The 17564-nt window shown below is 50.8% G+C and overlaps 1 protein-coding gene across 5 annotated transcripts; it reads right to left on the reverse strand.

Moving 5' to 3' along the window:
- Positions 1–48: 48 nt before the first annotated feature.
- On the reverse strand, positions 49–15124 carry ERCC1 (ERCC excision repair 1, endonuclease non-catalytic subunit). Of its 5 annotated transcripts, none has more exons than XM_027037801.2 (10): positions 14969–15124; positions 14381–14492; positions 13185–13400; positions 11272–11375; positions 10317–10416; positions 9256–9332; positions 1583–1682; positions 731–802; positions 477–545; positions 49–153 (listed from the first exon to the last, which is right to left on the reverse strand). In XM_027037801.2, exons 2-10 carry the CDS (start codon positions 14471–14473, stop codon positions 100–102), a joined length of 885 nt encoding a protein of 294 aa, XP_026893602.2. In that variant the 5' UTR covers positions 14474–14492; positions 14969–15124; the 3' UTR covers positions 49–99. The 5 variants fall into 5 exon arrangements, with proteins under 5 accessions (XP_026893602.2, XP_053065890.1, XP_026893601.2 ...); XM_053209915.1 differs by having other exon boundaries at positions 10317–10524; XM_027037800.2 differs by lacking the exon at positions 14969–15124 and adding an exon at positions 14696–14727.
- Positions 15125–17564: the final 2440 nt, after the last annotated feature.

Consider the following 17564-nt stretch of genomic DNA (forward strand, 5'->3'; position numbering starts at 1 on the left):
CAGAGAACCCCTTCCCGATGACGGCGCCGCCGCACCAGAAGCAGCCCGAGCCTGGAAAATGCTTTATTGTTACAACGAGGGCCTCTCTGGCGGCTGGGGTCATCGGGGCACTTTCAAGAAGGGCTCGTGTAGGACATCAAACAGCCTCCGGGCCTGCGTGAGAGCAAGAAAGAAACAAGGAACTGGTCATTAAATGAGCCATCTGCTTGCTACATCCAGAGTGGGCTTTGGTTCTTTCGGTTTCAGCTCGGAGGGGACTCTGGGGGCTGGGAGAGAAACATCCTGATCTTGATTCTGTCCCAGGCTGCCTATGTGAGTTAGGGCTGGTCCCCACCCTCTCTGGGCCTTGGTTCTCCCCAGCTGTAGGAGAAGCACTGTGGGCCTTCCACAGCCTTAGAACTCTGGGATCTGAGGTGCCATCTATGTAGTGCTCCCTCCTGTCCCCGACCCCTCAAGCCCATTCCCACAGTTCTTACCTTTTGGGGCCCCAGGCCCGGGCACAAAGCCAGATCTTCTCGGGACGCAGCTATGAGCTGTTCCAGAGACTGAGGAAGGTGGAAGGTGAGGGTCAGAGATGGGGAGCACAAAACTACCCTGCCCCAGCTCATCGGGGGTCTAAGATCTCCCTGGAAGGAGGTGAGGTCCTGTGGGAGGGCGGGGGGGGGGGGGCACATTCCTTGAAAAAGCAAGGGGGCAGAAATGCCATCAGGACTAGGGAACCATTCCTTACCCCAAAAGTAGTTAGGAGGGTCTGGCTGTCGGTTTTATTGACAGACCTCACGGTGGTCAGGCATTCAGTCACCTGGAAGGGAGGGGAGGGGAGGGGAGGGGGAGGGGAGGAGGCAGAGGTGCGGCAGGAGAAGAAATGAGAGCGATCTGAGCACTGGGGTCACCACTGTGTCCCCAGACTGCCCCGCATGCAGGAGGTGTTCAGTAAACGCCCCCCCTTTTGGCTGATTAAAAGTTCATCTCAGAGTGGGCCCCCCACTAGCTGAGAGAATATTGGTCACATCATGAGAAGATAAATGCCATTTCTCTTGAGTTGGTTCCGCCCAGGATAGACCATAGGCTCTGTGTTCAAAACCCGGCCCCACTGCTTGCTCCCTACGAGGGCTGGGCAAGGGAATTGACCTCTGGACTTTCTTTTCAGGCGAACGGGGGTCCCAACACTACCCGCCTCGGGAGTGGTGGTGGACATCCACCATTACACAGGCGTTGGAGCTCAGGTTAAATGCTTCATTCGGTAAATACTCCCTGAGCACCCACTAAGTGCTGGGTGGTGCTGGGCACACAGGAGGGACTAAGCCAGCCAGCCTGGCCAGAATGCATGCAAGGTCAGGGGTGGACAGAGCTGCTGGGCGGAATAGGCAGGGCCTTGTAGGGTGTGGTGAGAAGGCCAGGTTTTCCCTGAGGGTACTGGGGAGCCATGGGAGGATTCTGAGCTGGGGAGGACAGAAACAAGTTTGTGCTTAGGAAAAGAAAGGTGATGAACTGAGGGGGAGACTGGGGAGGAGAGATAGGATTCCAGCAGCAGGGAGGGGCCGGGGGCGGGGGGGCAGGCAGAGAGGTGTAGTGGCCTCACCCGGGCGACAAAGTCCTGTTCCAGCTTCTCCATCAGGAGGTCCGCCGGCTTCTGCTCATAGGCCTTGTAGGTCTCCAGGTACCGCCCGGCCTCCTCAGGGCTGGGGTGAGAACATTCGGGTCAGCCAGTGTGGCGAGGGCAGTGGTCATGTTTTAGATTCATTTCATTGCCCTAGTAGTAGTCAGTGCCGATGCTAAAAGTTCCAAACTCGAATACAGAGCAAACTGAACTTTCCTCCCCGAAAAGGTCCCTGGCGGTAGCCCCGGCCAGGCACATCTTTACACATCTTTGCTGGCAAAGGGACAGAGCTTGGGAGCCTGACGAGTTGTTGGGCTCAGGTTCGCCCTTCCCACCTGCGTGACCCCAGGGCCAGTGATTTTCTCTCTCTGGGCCTCAGTGTCCTCATCTGCAGAGTGGCGTGTATAGCGGAATTGTGACAATTACACGCGTCATCGCTCCCAAGCGCTCAGAACCGTGCCTGGCACTTAGAGCCCGTTTAAGAAATGTGAGCTATTCTGGAAGGGAAGTCAGCGCGGTGGAGCCGGGGAGGGAGAAAAACCAGAAACACTGTTACTATTTTCCCAGCCGCAGGAAGACAAAACTCAGGATGCAATTCAGTTCCCACTGAAGATTTTTAATATAGCGCACTTTCAAGAGAAAGGCTGCGGGGTGAGCCGACTGCTGAAGCTTTTATAGCAACTAACCTGATTTAATAATCGCCATTAATTTTCACGTCAGGCACTGAGGTTTTTTCCTTTTTTTTTTTTTTGACACGTAATGAACAGCTTCAAAGGTAGGTGGGACAACCGAATCTTAAAAAGGGTTTGTATGTGTGCGGAATAAAGTAACCCAGGTTTATTAGCACTGGGAGAAAGCTGGCCTTTTTTGTTCGTTGAACTTGAGACTAGGGAGTTGAGTCCAAGTAAAGGAAGGACTTGTGCCGAGGCATTTTCTGTTAGCCTTCAAATCCCAGCTAATAAGCCATCTTTGCTGATCAAGTGTTGGTCCATATTCCTGAAAGAAACCTTCATTTTTCTAATTCTGTTTTTTTCCCGTTACGTGGGCTTTGTGGCTCTCCCCTCACTGCAGCAGGATTATCGTTCCGGTTCTTAATTTGTTCAGGGCACACAGTGAGCACATTGCGTCCTGTTCTACAATTTGCTTTCATTTTTGCCCTCTGCAGTTCTCAGCAGGATGTTTTCCCATGTCAGCAGAAAGAGCTTGACCTCTTTTATGGGGTGGTTGCAAAATATCCCATAATTTGGATGTAAAGACATAGGAAACATTCCCCTTCCGGGGGCCGACGCACTGTTCTAACTCACTGTGTTCAGAAGCTTCCAGAGAAGGATCCTCTAAGGCAATTATTATTTTCAAACCATTATACACAGAGAAGGAAAGAGACCAGCGGGGGGTTGAGTCACTTGCCCAAGAGCCTGGTCGGTAAACTATGCAACTCTTGATCTCTTGGGGTCATGAGTTCAAGGTCATGACCTGGCCTATCTCCACGATGGAGTATTACGCAGCTGGGAAAGAATGTGCATCTGGACAATGGGATATTATTCAGCAATAAGAAGACTGAGCTACCATGGCACCTGGGTGGCTCAGTCGGTTAAGTGTCTGACTTCCTCTCAGATCATGATCTCATGGTTTGTGGGTTCGAGCCCCGTGTCGGGCTCTGTGCCGACAGATCATGATCTCATGGTTTGTGGGTTCGAGCCCCGTGTCGGGCTCTGTGCCGACAGCTCGGAGCCTGGAGCCTGCTTCGGATTCTGTGTCTGCCTCTCTCTCTGCCCCTCCCCACTCATGCTCTGTCTGTCAAAAATAGACGAATATTAAAAAAAAAATTTTTTTTTTTTTAAAGAAGAGTAAGCTACCAAATTACAAGAAGGCACAGAGGGAGGTTAAAAGAATACTGCTAACTGTTTTGTCCTACAGAGATGACTCTGGGTGGGCTCCTGGATGGGGGCTGGAAATGGAGCTAATACTCAACTGGGTCCATGTAAGGAAGACTCCATAAAATCCCAGTACTAGGGGACTCAGAGCTTCCAGAAGGGCAGCCACTGGGAAGTGATACACCCCAATTCCACGGGGACAAACTCCTACACACAGGACCCTCCCAGACCTCTCGCCCTACGTCTCTCATCATCTTGCTGTTGATTCTCTTAACATCATACCCTTTATTAAACCGGAAAATGTGCTTCCCTGAGCTCTGAGCCTCTCAGGGAGTCACTGGGAGCGGGACGGTCAGAAGTACAAGCGGGGTTTATGACTGGTGTCTGAAGTGGGGGGGGCAGTGTTGGACTGAGCCCCTTCACCTGTGGGACCTGAGGCCATCCCCAGGTAGTGTCAGAAGTGAGTTAAATGGTAGGACGCCCAGCTGGTGCTGCAGAGACTTGCTTGGTGTGGGAAAAACTTTGGCGCATCTGGTGGTCTGACTTGGGCTCAGGTCCTGATCTCACGGTTTGTGAGTTCGAGCCCCACACAGCCCTGTACTGTGAGCACAGAGCCTGCTTTGGATCCTCTGTCCCTCTCTCTCTCTCTCTCTGCCCTCCCCCACTTGTTCTCCCTCTCTCTTCTCTCTCAAAAATGAATAAAGATTAAACACACACACACACACACACACACAGGATAAAGACCCACATTAGGGAAGAACTGGCATTTTTTTTCCTACACACAAGGAGAACCGTGGGTTTTTCTATTTCTACTACAGATTGTATGATTCCAACTATATGATATCCTGAAAAAGGCAAAACTAAGCAGACTGTGAAAAGATGAGGAGTTTGGGGGTGGAAGGGATGAATAAGTGGAACACAGGGGAAATTTTAGGGCAGTGCAACTATTCTGTGTGATACAGAATTTATGGACACATTATCATACCTTTGTCAAGACTCAGAATATAAAACAGAGAGCAACAGGTCATGATCTCACGCTCCGTGAGTCTGAGTCCCATGTCAGGCTCTGTGCTGACAGCTCAGAGCCTGGAGCCTGCTTCGGATTCTGTGTTTCCCTCTCTGTCCCTCCCCTGCTCATGCTCTGTCTCTGTCTCAAAAATAAATTAATAAAAACATTCAAAACATTTTTTTAAAAATAAAAATAAAACAGCAAACCCTAACATAGACTATGGGCTTTCGTCAATAGTAATAGTAACATATCAACACTGGTTCATCGGTTGTAACGAATGTACCACACTAATTAATACAATACATAGGGACACGTGGCTGGCTCAGTCATACAGCACTCGACCTTTGATCTTGGGGTCCTGAGTTCAAACACCACGCTGGGCATGGAGCCTACTTTTGGTTAAGCATCCGACTCCTGATTTCTGCACAGGTCATAATCTCACGGTTCGTGAGTTCAAGCCCTGCACTGACAGCTCAGAGCCTGGAACCCGCTTCAGATTCTGTGTCTCCTCTTTCTGCCCCTTCCCTGCTCGCACTCTGTCTCTCAAAAATAAATATATGTTAAAAAAACTTTTTTTAGGGGTGCCTGCGTGGCTCAATCGGTTAAGCATCAGACTTCAGCTCAGGTCATGTCCTCATGATTCAGGGGTTCAAGCCGCGCATCAGGCTCTGTGCTGACAGCTCAGAGCCTGGAGCCAGCTTCCAATTCTGTGTCTCCCTCTCTCTCTGCCCCTCGCCCACTCAAGCTGCCTCTCGGTCTCAAAAATAAGTAAATGTTAAAAAAAAAATTTTTGTTAAAGACTGCTGTATTTCTTTAAAAAAATTAAAATTAAAAAAAGAAATAAAAAAATACAAGAGAAAAGTAACAGGAGAAACCACATGCAGGGAGAGAAGAGGTATTTGGTAATTCTTTGTGATTCCTGATATTCCTTCTTATAAACTTAAAAACTGCCCTAGGGACGCCTGGGTGGCTCAGTCAGTTAAGCAACTGACTTCAGCTCAGCTCATGATCTCATTGTCCAGTCCGTGGGTGCAGGCCCCGCGTCGGGCTCTGTCCTGACAGCTCAGAGCCTGGAGCCTGCTTTACGGTTCTGTGTCTCCCTCTCTCTCTCTGCCCCTCCCCACTCATGCTCTGTCTCTCTCAAAAATAAATAAACATTAAGAAAAAAAATTTGGAGGGCACTTGGGTGGCTAAGTTGGTTAGGCGTCCGACTTTGGCTCAGGTCATGATCTCACAGTTTGTCGGTTTGAGCCCCGCGTTGGGCTGTGTGCTGACAGCTCAGAGCCCAGAGCCTGCTTCAGGTTCTGTGTCTCCTTCTCTCTCTGCCCCTCCCCCACTCTCACCTTGTCTCACTCTGTCTCTCAAAACTAAATAAATGTAATAAAAAAAATTAAAAAAAAATTTTTTTAATGCTCTAAAAAATTAGTATTTTTAAAGATATGAACACCCTGCGTTGGGCTCTGTGCTGACAACGGAGAGCCTGCTTGGGATTCTCTCTCCCTCTAGCTCTCTGCCCGTCCCCCGCTCACACTCTTGAGCACTCTCTCTAAATAAATAAATAAACTTAAAAAAAAAAAATGTTTTTTTAAAGGGGCGCCTGGAGTGGCTCAGCTGGTTAAGCATCTGACTCTAGGCTCCGGTGGGATCAGGTCATGATCTCACAGTTTGTGAGGTTAAGTCCTGCATTGTGCCTACTTGGACTTTTCTCTCTCTCTCTCTCTCTCTCTCTCTGTCTCCCTCTCTGCTTCTTCCCTGCTTGTGTCTCTCTCTCTCTCAAAATAATAAACTAAAAAAAGAGAGAGAGAGAGAGAGAGAGAGAGAGATCTCCAGGTAAGGACACGACCACGTAAGGCACAGAACAGCATCTACATATAACCATATGTCTACACTGCCACATGTATATACACCGTGTGTATGTACCATATATATGTACGACTAGACGTATGCACACATGTACCATTTTCATGTCGCTTCTCATCTGTGAACTACGTGAATGTGCCATCTATTTAACACAAGAAAGTTTAACCAGTGTATATATTCAGAACAAAAAGAAGCAGAAGACAACAGCCCCACTCTCATCCACATCTATGCCTCATACGGTCCCCAGAGGTCAGCACTGTCCAGGGCCTGGAGCCTCTGGAGCCTCTGGAGCCCTTTTCGTTTATTCACATACGAGTCTGTTCATCAACACAGCTCATTTTCTTCCCCCCTTCTTTATATAAATAAAAATACAAGGCCGTTCGCTTCTGCAACTCTGGTTCTCACCCACTGATGCTACAGTGATGGCCCATGTCACTTCGGACACGCGTGAGCACACACGAGCAGGGACTATCCTAGTGCAGGAGTTTCTGTCGAAGAGTGGTGTCTATTTTCTGTTTCAATAGCCCGTCAAATCTCCTGCCAAGCAAGTATGCGGGTGCCCGTTTCATACTACCCATCCGAGAGACTTGCACCAAATTTAGGGCACCTCGCTTTTTTTTTTTTTTAATGTTTATTCATTTTTTTAAAATGTTTATTTATATTTGAGAGAGAGAGACAGACAATGTGCAAGCGGGGGAGGGACAGAGAGAGACAGAGACAGACTCTGAAGCAGGCTCCAGGCTCCGAGCTGTTAGCACAGAGCCCGATGTGGGGTTTGAACTCTCGAACCACGAGATCATGACCTGAGCCAAAGCCAGACGCTTAACCAACTGAGCTACCCAGGCGCCCCTGAATGTTTCTCATTTTTGAGAGAGAGAGCACAAGCAGGGGAGGGGCAGAGAGAGAGGGAGACAGAGGATCCAAAGTAGCCTCTGCATGGACAGCAGAGAGCCCCACACGGGGCTGGAACTCAGGAACTGCCAGATCACAATCTGAGCCAAAGTCAGACGCTTAACCAACTGAGCCACCCAGACGCCCCAGCACCTCGTTTTTTAAAATGTGCTTTTTTCTTGATAAACCATATGGTTGATATTTTTTTCATGTGTTTTGGCAACCTGCATTAAACTCTTATTTGGGTTCTTATTGACTTGTGGGAAGTTCTTTACATATATAAATATATAATAAACATGTTCAAATATATGCATATGAATATAAACATTTAAATGTATTTGCACTGTATAAATATAACTTATATATACATACATAAATTAGAGACGTTAAGTATTTTCTATTTATATGTATGCATATATATATGTATATATATACGTGTGTGTGTGTGTATATATATATATGCAATATATACACAGCAAATACTTTTTGGTAATTTGTCACTTGTCTTTCAACTTCATTTACAGTATGTCTTACCACCCAGAAGTTTTAAAATTTTAATTTTCTCAAATCAGCCAACCTTTTTCTTTACGGCTTTGGGGTTCTGGGTCTTGCTTTGGAAGACTTTTCCTACCCCAAGATTGCAACAAATATTCTCCTGGGGTGCCTGGATGGTTCAGTCAGTTAAATGTCAGACTTAGTTCAGGTCATGATCTCCAAGTTCATGGGTTTGAGCCCCGTGTTGGGCTCTGTGCTGACAGCTCAGAGCTTGGAGCCTGCTTTGGATTCTGTGTCTCTTTCTCTCTCTACCCCTCCCCCGCTTGTGTGTGCTCTCTCTCTCTCTCTCTCAAAAATAAATAATCATTAAAAAAATTTTTTTTTAATAAATCAAAAATAAAAATAAAAAATATTCTCCTGGGGAACCTGGGTGGCTCAGTCGGTTAAGTGTCTGACTTCAGCTCAGGTCATGATCTCGTGGCTTGTGGGTTCAAGAGCTACAACAGGTTCTCCGCTTTCAGCAAGGAGCTCCCTTCAGATCCTCTGTCCCTCTCTCTGTCTGCCCCTCCCCCATTCACACTATCTCTCTCTCTCTCTCAAAAAGAAAATAAACATTAAAAACTAGATATATATTCCCCTGTAAGATTTCTTCTAGGGCACCTGAGTGGCTCAGCTGATTAGGCATCCGACCTTGATTCAAGCTCAAATCATGATCTCACAGTTTGTGAGCTGAGCCCTGGTGTGCCAGCGCCAGCATAGAGCCCAGCTTGGGATTCCCTCTCTTTCCCTCTCTCTCTGGCCCTCCTCCTCTCTCTCTTTCTCAAAATAAATAAATAAACGTAAAAAAAAAACATAATGAGCCTAATTACTTAAAAAAAACGATTTCTTCTAACACCTTTTTTTTTTTAATGTCAATAATTTCTCAGGATTTAATCTTTTTTTCTTATGGGGTGAGGAAGGTATGTCTTTTTTTCCAACTGGAAATTAGCCAATCTAAATAGTCTTTAGAGGGGCGCCTGGGTGGCTCAGTCAGTTAAAGCATCTGACTTCAGCTCAGGTCATGACCTCAAGGCTCATGGGTTCGAGCCCCGCATCGGGCTCTGTGCTGACAGCTTGGAGCCTGGAACCTGCTTCAGATTCTGTGTCTCCCTCTCTCTCTGCCCCTTCCCTGCTCGTACTCTAGCTCTCACTCTCTCAAAATTAAATAAACATTAAAAGAAAAATTTAAGTAGTCTTTAGAAACCTAGATGTGGAATTAATTATTCAGACAGATTTTAGGTCTGATTTGTAAGTAAGCAGTATGGCCCTGGCAATTTGATCTATATCACCTGCTTTTGTGACTATAGCCCTAGAAGACAAATATTAAGATCCTATTTTAAAGATGCAGAAATTGAGGCCGAGAGAGAGGCAGTGCTGGGACCAGGCTCACACGGGGAGCTCATGGCAGAAGGAAAGGGCTGGGGGGCAGAAGGGTGGACCAACTCTTAGGATAGAGCCTGACCTGGGCGGGGAAGCCTCGGTCTCACCTCCAGGCAAGGACCAGGGTGCAGTCAGCCAGGATGCACATCTTAGCCAGCTCCTTGAGGGCCTGCTGTGGATCTTTCTGGGTGGAAAAGAAAATCAGAATGGGAAATCTGGTAGTAAACAAGGAATTATAGTCTTGAAAACCACAGTAGATTATGCCACGGTAGGATGCCAAGAGCCTTCCACTTAACTGGCACTCCCTAGGCTCTGACTGGGTGCCCGCCTGTGCTGGGCAATGCTGGTAACACACAGTTACCAAGAGAGCCCGGGCTCTGCCCCCTGGGGCTCACAGTCTGATGAGGGGGATCAAACTGTCCCCATACAGTGATGACCCAGAGTGGCCAGGATTGGGATGGGAGAGCAGGAGCGGATACCTGACCTGCCCAGGGAATCAGGGAGAGCTTCCTGGAAGAGGGGACATCTGAACTGAGACCTGAAGGAGGAGGAGGAGGAGGAGGAGTGAAGGATGCAAAGGAGAACAAAAAGGAAATTTTAAACATAGGGAAGACAGGAGGGGGGAAAAAGGACTTGAGGAATTGCAATTCACACGGAATGTGATGGAGAACGTAAAAGAAAGGGCGACCACATGGAAGCTGGGAAATGAACCCAGAGAGCAGGGCAGGGGTCTGGTCACATGGCCTCACGGGCCATAGTGAGGCACTGGGGAGCCATGGAGGGGTCTGGACATCAGATCTGTGCTTTAGGAACCCCCCCCCCCGCCCCCGCCGGCTGCTGTGAGGATGGAAGCGGTTGGGGCTGGAGGCCCTGAGACGAGAGAAGAGGCTGGGGCAGAGACCCAGGCGGGCCAGGCTGTGAAGATAGGATGACATAGCTTCAAAACACGCTCAGGTGGCAGAGGGCTGGGACCAGCGGAAGTGGTGTGGGGAAGGAGGAGACAGGATTTTACCCTCGCGCCCCCTTGCCAACACAGGGTGTTAATGTCCGATGTAAAAATGGTTCAACTTGCACCTTCTCTTGGGATTCAACAATCCACTTGGCTGCTGCGAGGCCCGACAGATGAGGACCATGAGGCCGGGGCGGGGGGGAAGTTACCCCTGCTTACCACGTCCACCTGGACGAGCAGGACCCTCAGGGCGAAGCTCTTCCCCAGGCTCTGCAGCCGCCCGTGGATGTAGTCCGGGTGGAGGTTGTGGTAGCGGAGGCTGGGGGGCAGGGGAGAGGGAGGGATTGGGAGGTCTCGCTCTCCCCGAGACCCTGGGAGCCCTTCTTTACTCTCACTGGAATGCAGAGGGCGCGGGCGACACCGGGACCTGAGGCTCAGAGAAGTTAAGTGACTTGCCTCAGGTCACCCATCAAGGAAGGCGATGGCGGGGTTGGCGGAAAGGGCTGCCTGGCTCTGGCTTCCCTGGAGGGATGGATCCCAGGTTCCTCACTGGGGAAGGGAAGAGACTTGGGCTTCGGGTAGAGGACAGGAGACAAGCGCCTAGAGGGTGTGGACTGGAGGACAAGGCGCAGCTGGTCTTGGGAAGCAGGCCTATCCCAGGGACTGTCTGCTTTAGCCTCGGAAGGCACTGGCAGGGAGGGGCTGGGGTGGCTTCTCCACCCAGGGAACTAGGGGACATCTCTGTCCAGCAGCCACCAGCTCTCGTACCTTGCAGGGAGGACAGGAACTTAGAAGGTTCACTTCCCCCATCTAGCTCTGTGTGCAGAGGGGCGCCCGGGAATGGAGAGGGAACTTGCTTAACTGCGGTACAGGCTGGCGAAATCCTGGCTCCCATCAACTCACCCTGGATGTCTGGGACCTGAGGGACCCTACCCCCAACCTGCTCAGACCCAGGACTCCAGGCGCCCAGCCTGTCCTCCCTCAGAACCAGTGTCTGGGCCTGCCACTCTCGTCACTCTGGGCACCTCCAGGAGAAGACCTCTTCCTCCCCTCCAGGTCACTAGGCCCAGAGCTGACAGGGCCACACCCCAAGGTCTCCCACCCAATGGTCCCAAACATGGGAGCACAGCCTCGCAGGCCTTCAGGAAGGTGGGGCAGCCCCCTCAGAGCTCACCTGAGGAACAGGGCACAGGTGCTCTGGCCCAGCACATAGTCGGGAAGCACGTCACCAAACTCCCAGGGCACATTACGCACAAACTTCAGCACGGGGTTGCCCCTCTGGGGAGGGAAGGGCCGAAGCCATTAACAGGGAGGGCCCTGGGACCACTGCCAGCCCCAGGGCTCCCCTCCCCCTACCTGTGTCGACACCTCCCCATCCCCCATCCTGCCTGTGCCTGTTCCCCTCCCTCCAGAGTCCACCTCCTCAGCAGGGAATGCCCTTGGGTGCCTGGCTTTGACCCAGACCTCTCCCCCAGACCTGGGCCTTAACTAAAGGGTCCCTGAGTCTATCTCTCCAGCTCAGTCCTCTCCCCCAGCCCCACGTGTGTGCCCTGGGGTTGCTGGGCACTCCCCCCAGGATGTCCGCCTCACTGCATCCCAAGTGCCTTCAGCACCAGCTCCCGCACCTGCCCCTCCTCCCCTCATCTCAGGGACAGGCCCATCATCCAGAGACCCAAGCCTAGTCACGGACACGTCCCTCTCCTCCAGGGGGGACGTCTACCTTCCAGGATTTTTTTTTTAAGTTTATTTATTTATTTTGAGAGAGAGAGAGAGAGTGAGAGAGAGAGAGAACTCCAAGCAGGCTCTGCACTGTCAGCGCAGAGCCTGACACAAGGCTCAATCTCACGGACTCTGAGATCGTGACCTGAGCCGAAATCAAGAGTCGAATGCTTAGCTGAATGGGCCACCCGGGCACCCCCAGGATGACATCCCCATCAAAGTCTCCCCCTGCACTGCCATAGCCCATACCCAGGCCCCTACCCTGCCTCCTCCTGGTCGCCTGCCCCAGTAGGGCCCCCTCCTGACCTCCGAACAGAAACCAGTGCTTCCTAAAGCACAAACCTGCCCCTTGGCCTGCTCTTAACCCCACCGTGGCCCCCAGTGATCTGAGAGGAAGGCCCACGTGGCCTGTGACCCCCACCCCCAACAGTCAGGCATCTGCTGGACAGGCTCCGGGCTCTCACTCCACTCTGAACACACCCTGTAGCCCAAAATCGAGATTCTCTGAGCAAGTCAGCCTCTAACCCATCCGAGCAGTATTTATTGAGCGCCTACTGTGTGTCTAAGTGCTGTGATACAGCAGGGACCAAGACAGACAAAGATCCCTGCCTTGTGGGGGATGCAGACGTTACACAAAACCATCTCGGGGATGAACGAGTCATTATTAAATGAGGTGGAATGTGCTTTTAATAAAAAGGGTAGGACCTGCTCCACGGTGGGGTGTGGGTTGGGCAGAGTCGGTTAAGTGTCCAACTCTTGGTTTTGGCTCGGGTCGTGATCTCACAGTATTGTGAGTTCGAGCCCCACGTCAGGATCCGGGCTGGCAGCATGGAGCCTGCTTGGGATTCGCTCTCTCCCCCTCCCCCACTCACGCTGTTTCTGTCTCTCTCAAAATAAAAACATAAACTTAAAAAAAAAAAAAAAGGAGGCGGGAGGTGAGGAGCGGTGATGAGGTCAGGAGGGTAGAACCTCCATGAATGGGATCAGTCCTCCCAAAAGGGACCCAAGAGAGCTCCTTCACCCAGGTGAGGACACAGGAAGTAGACAGCAGTCTATGAACCAGGAGGCGGGCCCTTCCTGGACACTGAATTGGCCAGCGCCTTGACCTTGGACTTCCCACCCCCCGGAAGTGTGAGAAATAAAAGTCTGCTGTTTAAACGACCCAGTCTACGGTATTTTTGTTTTAACAAAAGAATAGACAACCTCAACCCACACCCGGTAGTTGGATGGATGAATGAAAGAATTTGCGTCGCCCAGAGCGCAATGGCAAGAACTCTGACTTCCTTCCACTGCCCACCTGAGTGCCACCCCCGTACCCGTGTATCCCACCAGAAAGCTCAAAGCCCCACTACTCCTTCCCCTCCTCACCTGCCGGGGGCTCACAATGATGCTGCTGGATTTTGTCCCCGGTTTGGGGGCCTGGTTGGGGGTCTCTCCTGCCAGGGGTTCTGGCCCCGTGGGGTGTGGAGCCCCAGCCCCTCCTGGAGGTTCCGAGATGGCATACTCGGCGTAGGTCTGAGGGGCGACCTGGGCTGAGGTCTCCATGGTGGGAAGGCTCCGCGTGGACTTGAATAAGGGCTTGAACTGTGGGGGAAGGGGAGGAGTGTCAAAATCTGAATCTAGCCACTCCTCCCTGCTCCTCGGCCGCTATACTGGTCCCAGCCACCAACTTCTCTCCCTTGGACCAGTGCACCTCCTCACCAGCTCCCCGCCTACATCCTTACTCCCCGCGGTCTGTTCTGTTCATGGTCATTTCATGTCCCTCTGCTCAGAGACCCTGGTGGCTCCCCTCTCAGAGTAAAAGCCAAAGCTGTCGCCACAGCCCACAAGGCTCTAGAAGATCTGTCCCTGCTCCCCGTCTCACCTCCCACCTCCTTCCCTTTCCTTTCTCAATTCCAGCCCCACTGGCCTTCTTGCTGCCCTCAAATCTGTCAGGCTCCCTCTGATCCTGGGCCTTTGCATCGGCTGTTGCCCCTCTGCCCCAGAGGTTGCCACACAGCTCACTCCTTCACCTCCTTCACATCACTGCCAAGATGTCACCTCCTCAGAGAGGCAGTCCCTTGACCTAAGGGAGCGCCTCTCCCCCATCACTCCCTGTACCCTTAGCCCACTTTTTCTTCCTAGCGCACACGGAGCGGCCAGTACTCAGCACCAGCCAATTGTTTTCCTGCGGGAACGTGATGTCGGCGTGGTCAGATCCTTCAATTTACCAAGAGATGTCAAAGGTGCCGACTTTTCCTTTTAGTTGCAAGGCCTTCCAATTCTCCAATGTCAGCAAGAAATTCATCCTTTGCAAACCAGGGGGCTGGCCACATAAAACACAACCCAAAGCCACCACCGCTGCTTGCGTCTGCAGCCTCTGCCAGAGCCCTGTCTTGGAACCACCATGACATCTTACAGATAGGGAAGCAGACTCGCGGAGAGCAAAGGACTGTTTTCCCAAGGTGACCCAGGCCACAACATTTCCTAAACCACACCATGGGCCTTGGAGGCCCCTTCCTCTCAATCCACACCCCCCCACCCCAGTCTGCCAGCGTTTCTCCCCATCTCCTCCTCTGTCCTACCCCCGCAGTATGGGCCTCATCCTCATCCAGTGGTATGAAGAACTTCTTCCTCGTGGGTGGCCCGGAGGGCTGCCGCATTCCCTCTTCGTCCATCCCAAGGTTCTTCTGGGGCCTGAAAATGAAGACACGGCGGCGGGGGCGAGTGAGACAGCAACGCCTGCATGCCCATCCTTCCAGCAGGAACCCCCACTCACAGCCATCCCGCCCCTAGAAATCCCAGGGCTCCAGAGCATCAAGTTCCAAACACCGAGCGCCCCAGATTCTATAAAGCCCCGCCCACACGGAGCCTCACCTTCCGTTCGCCCCGCCCCTTACCGGTCCAGACTTTTCATTCGCCCCGCCCCTCGCTCCGCGCGTTCTAGTCACCCCGCCCTCACTGTTCCCCGCCTTCCGTTTGCCCGCCCCAGCCTCCGTCCCCCTCCGTCCCGCCCGCAGGGCTGGCGCCTGGATACCCTCCCCTCGCTCCATCTCGTCCATCTCTCAGGCACTGCAACGAATGGTTGGCCTCTGCGGCTGCCAATCGCCACCGGAGGTCCCTCCCCGCCCCTCTCGACCCAGCCCCGCTGTCTGAGCGCCGCGACGACTCACCTCCTCGTCCCCGAGCCTGGAGTAAAAGACCGGAGAGGGACAGAGGCGTCCCACCGCCGGCGCGGCCAGCGCGGCCCCGGGCTCGCCGCACTTCCGGCCTCTCTAGCCCTCGATCCCGCCCTCACCGTTCCCCAGAGGGGTAGAACTTCGACAGGGGCCGTCCCTGCGCAGCTCTCTATGATCCTGGAGGACTGCGGAGATTTGGGTTGGAGAGAGAGCCGTCCGTCTACCCCCCTGTACGTCCCTGGTTGCCGAGAATTTCCATTTTGATGCCCTTATTAAGCACCAACTTGTGCTCGGGCTCCGGGCAGGAATCAGTGGGGAAAAACGGCGGGAGATCAAATTAGGTTCCTCCCCTCAGTACAGGCTTGGATGGAATCCCGGCTCTGCCATTGACTTGGCCTCAGTTTCCACATTCATTCATTATTTCATTCCACTCATATTCCCCCAGCGCTTCCTCTGTTCCCGGGCCTGTGAGGGGCAGTGTTACTGATTCAGAGGTGACCAACGACAACCATAGCCCCCTCCTGCCCTCCTGGAGCTCACAGTTCACTGGGAGAGGCAGACTCGTCCCCCAAAAGGGACGACCTGGAATGGTCAAGGCTGGGTTGGGAGATCCCAGACGCCCGGGAGAGGGTTGGGGAGGGGCCGCCCACCCAGCCCGAGGGTAGGGAAGGGCTTCCTGGAGGAAGGGACATCTGAGCTGAGACCTGGTTGATGAGTTAGTATTAGTCATTTCCTGAAAGAACAGTATCACACTGTTCTAACTTGCGGCTCTCTGATTACTAAGGAGAGAGAACATCTTTTTTATGAGTTTATTGGTCTTATGTAGTTTGTCCTATGTGGATTGCTTGCTCATATCCTTTGCCCATTTTTTTTTTTAACAGGATTGTATGCCTTTTTTATTAGTATTAATTTGTAGGAGTACTTTATAGATTCCGATTCTGATTCTTAGTCGATTTAATATATATTCCAAATATTTCCTCCTAGTGTGCACTTTGTATTTTTAACTATTTGTTTATGTCACAGAGAAGTTCTTAGTGTTTATTCACGCCTATCAGTCTGTTCCATCCTGACTTTGGATTTCGGTGGGTTGTTTAGGAAGCCTGCTATAGGCTAAGGTCAGAAATATATCCTACAATTGCTTAGAATACTTTTCTGAGTCTTGCTTTTGTTTCTGTTTTTCATCTGTATCAGACTTACTTTTGAAAATACACTATGGTAGGAACTTATGATGAATGTAGCCAATTGTCCCCAAACCATTTATTTTAAAAAGCAATCCTTTCCCCCGGGTGCCTGGGTGGCTCAGTGTGTTAAGCATCAGACTTCGGCACTCAGAGCCTGGAGCCTGCTTTGGATTCTGTGTCTCCCTCTCTCCCTCTCTCTCTCTCTCTGCCCCTCTACCCCTCCCACTCTGTCTCTCTCTCTCTGTCTCTCAAAAATAAACATTAAAAAAAATTTTTTTAATCAATCCTTTCCCCAGTTTTGATATTTCACCTTTATCGTGAACCAAATTCCCATATATACATGGGTCTATTTCTGACATTTCTAGTGAGTTGTATTAAAAATCTGTATATCTGTTCCTTGCCTCCTTGCTGCACTGTTGGATGATTTTATTCTGATGTTTTGTTATCCCATCAGGCAAGTCGCCCCTCTGTTCCGTTTCAAATCTATCTTTACCATTTTTATACCTTTTCTAGTGATTTTAGCAGCTGATTTCTACTTCCATGAAAAATCCTATTGAGACTGAGATTGGAATTTCAATGCATTGATGGGTTAATTAAAAGAAGTTTGACATCTTTTTCATATACCTGAATATATTCATTGTCTCCATCTTTCCAACGATTCCAGCTTCTGTGAGGAGACTACGATAAAAGTTTTTTTGTAAATAATTTTCTTTTTTTGCACAGTGGATTCGTAAATACATTTTGGTATTAGTATCCTAGGACAGCTGTAGCAAAGCTCCAAAAACTGGATGGCTTAAGTAACAGAAATGTATTGTCTCACAGGTCAAAAGTCTAGGCTAGAGGTCCAAAGTCAAGGTCTGGGGAGGGTTCTGCTCCTTCTGAATGCACAGAGGAAGAATCTGTTCCAGGGCTCTCTCCTAGCTGCTGGGAGCCTCAGGAGTATCTTGGCTTGTAGATGACCATCTTTCTTTTCCCTGGGTCATGGTCTTTTCTCTGTGTGTGTCTGTCTCTGTGTCTCAACTCCTCTGTTTTATAAACACACCAGTCGTATTGGATTAGGGTCCACATTAATGACCTCATTTTTAACTTGATATCTCCGTAAAGACCTTATTTCCAAATATGGTCACATTCTGAAATATCAGGGGTTAGGATTTTAACATCTCTTTTTTGGAGGACAGGATTCAGCCCCTAACAATTCTGTTACTTTTTATAACCTGCTTCTTTTTTTTTTTTTTTTAATGTTTATTTTTGAGAGAGACAGAGCATGAGCAGGGGAAGGGCAGAGAGAGAGGGAGACACAGAATCGGAAGCAGGCTCCAGGCCCCGAGCTGTCAGCACAGAGCCCGACGCAGGGCTTGAACTCCGGAACTGCGAGATCATGACCTGAGCCGAAGTTGGACGCTTAACCG

The sequence above is a fragment of the Acinonyx jubatus genome, chromosome E2, assembly GCF_027475565.1.
Source record: "Acinonyx jubatus isolate Ajub_Pintada_27869175 chromosome E2, VMU_Ajub_asm_v1.0, whole genome shotgun sequence".
Lineage (NCBI taxonomy): Eukaryota > Metazoa > Chordata > Mammalia > Carnivora > Felidae > Acinonyx > Acinonyx jubatus.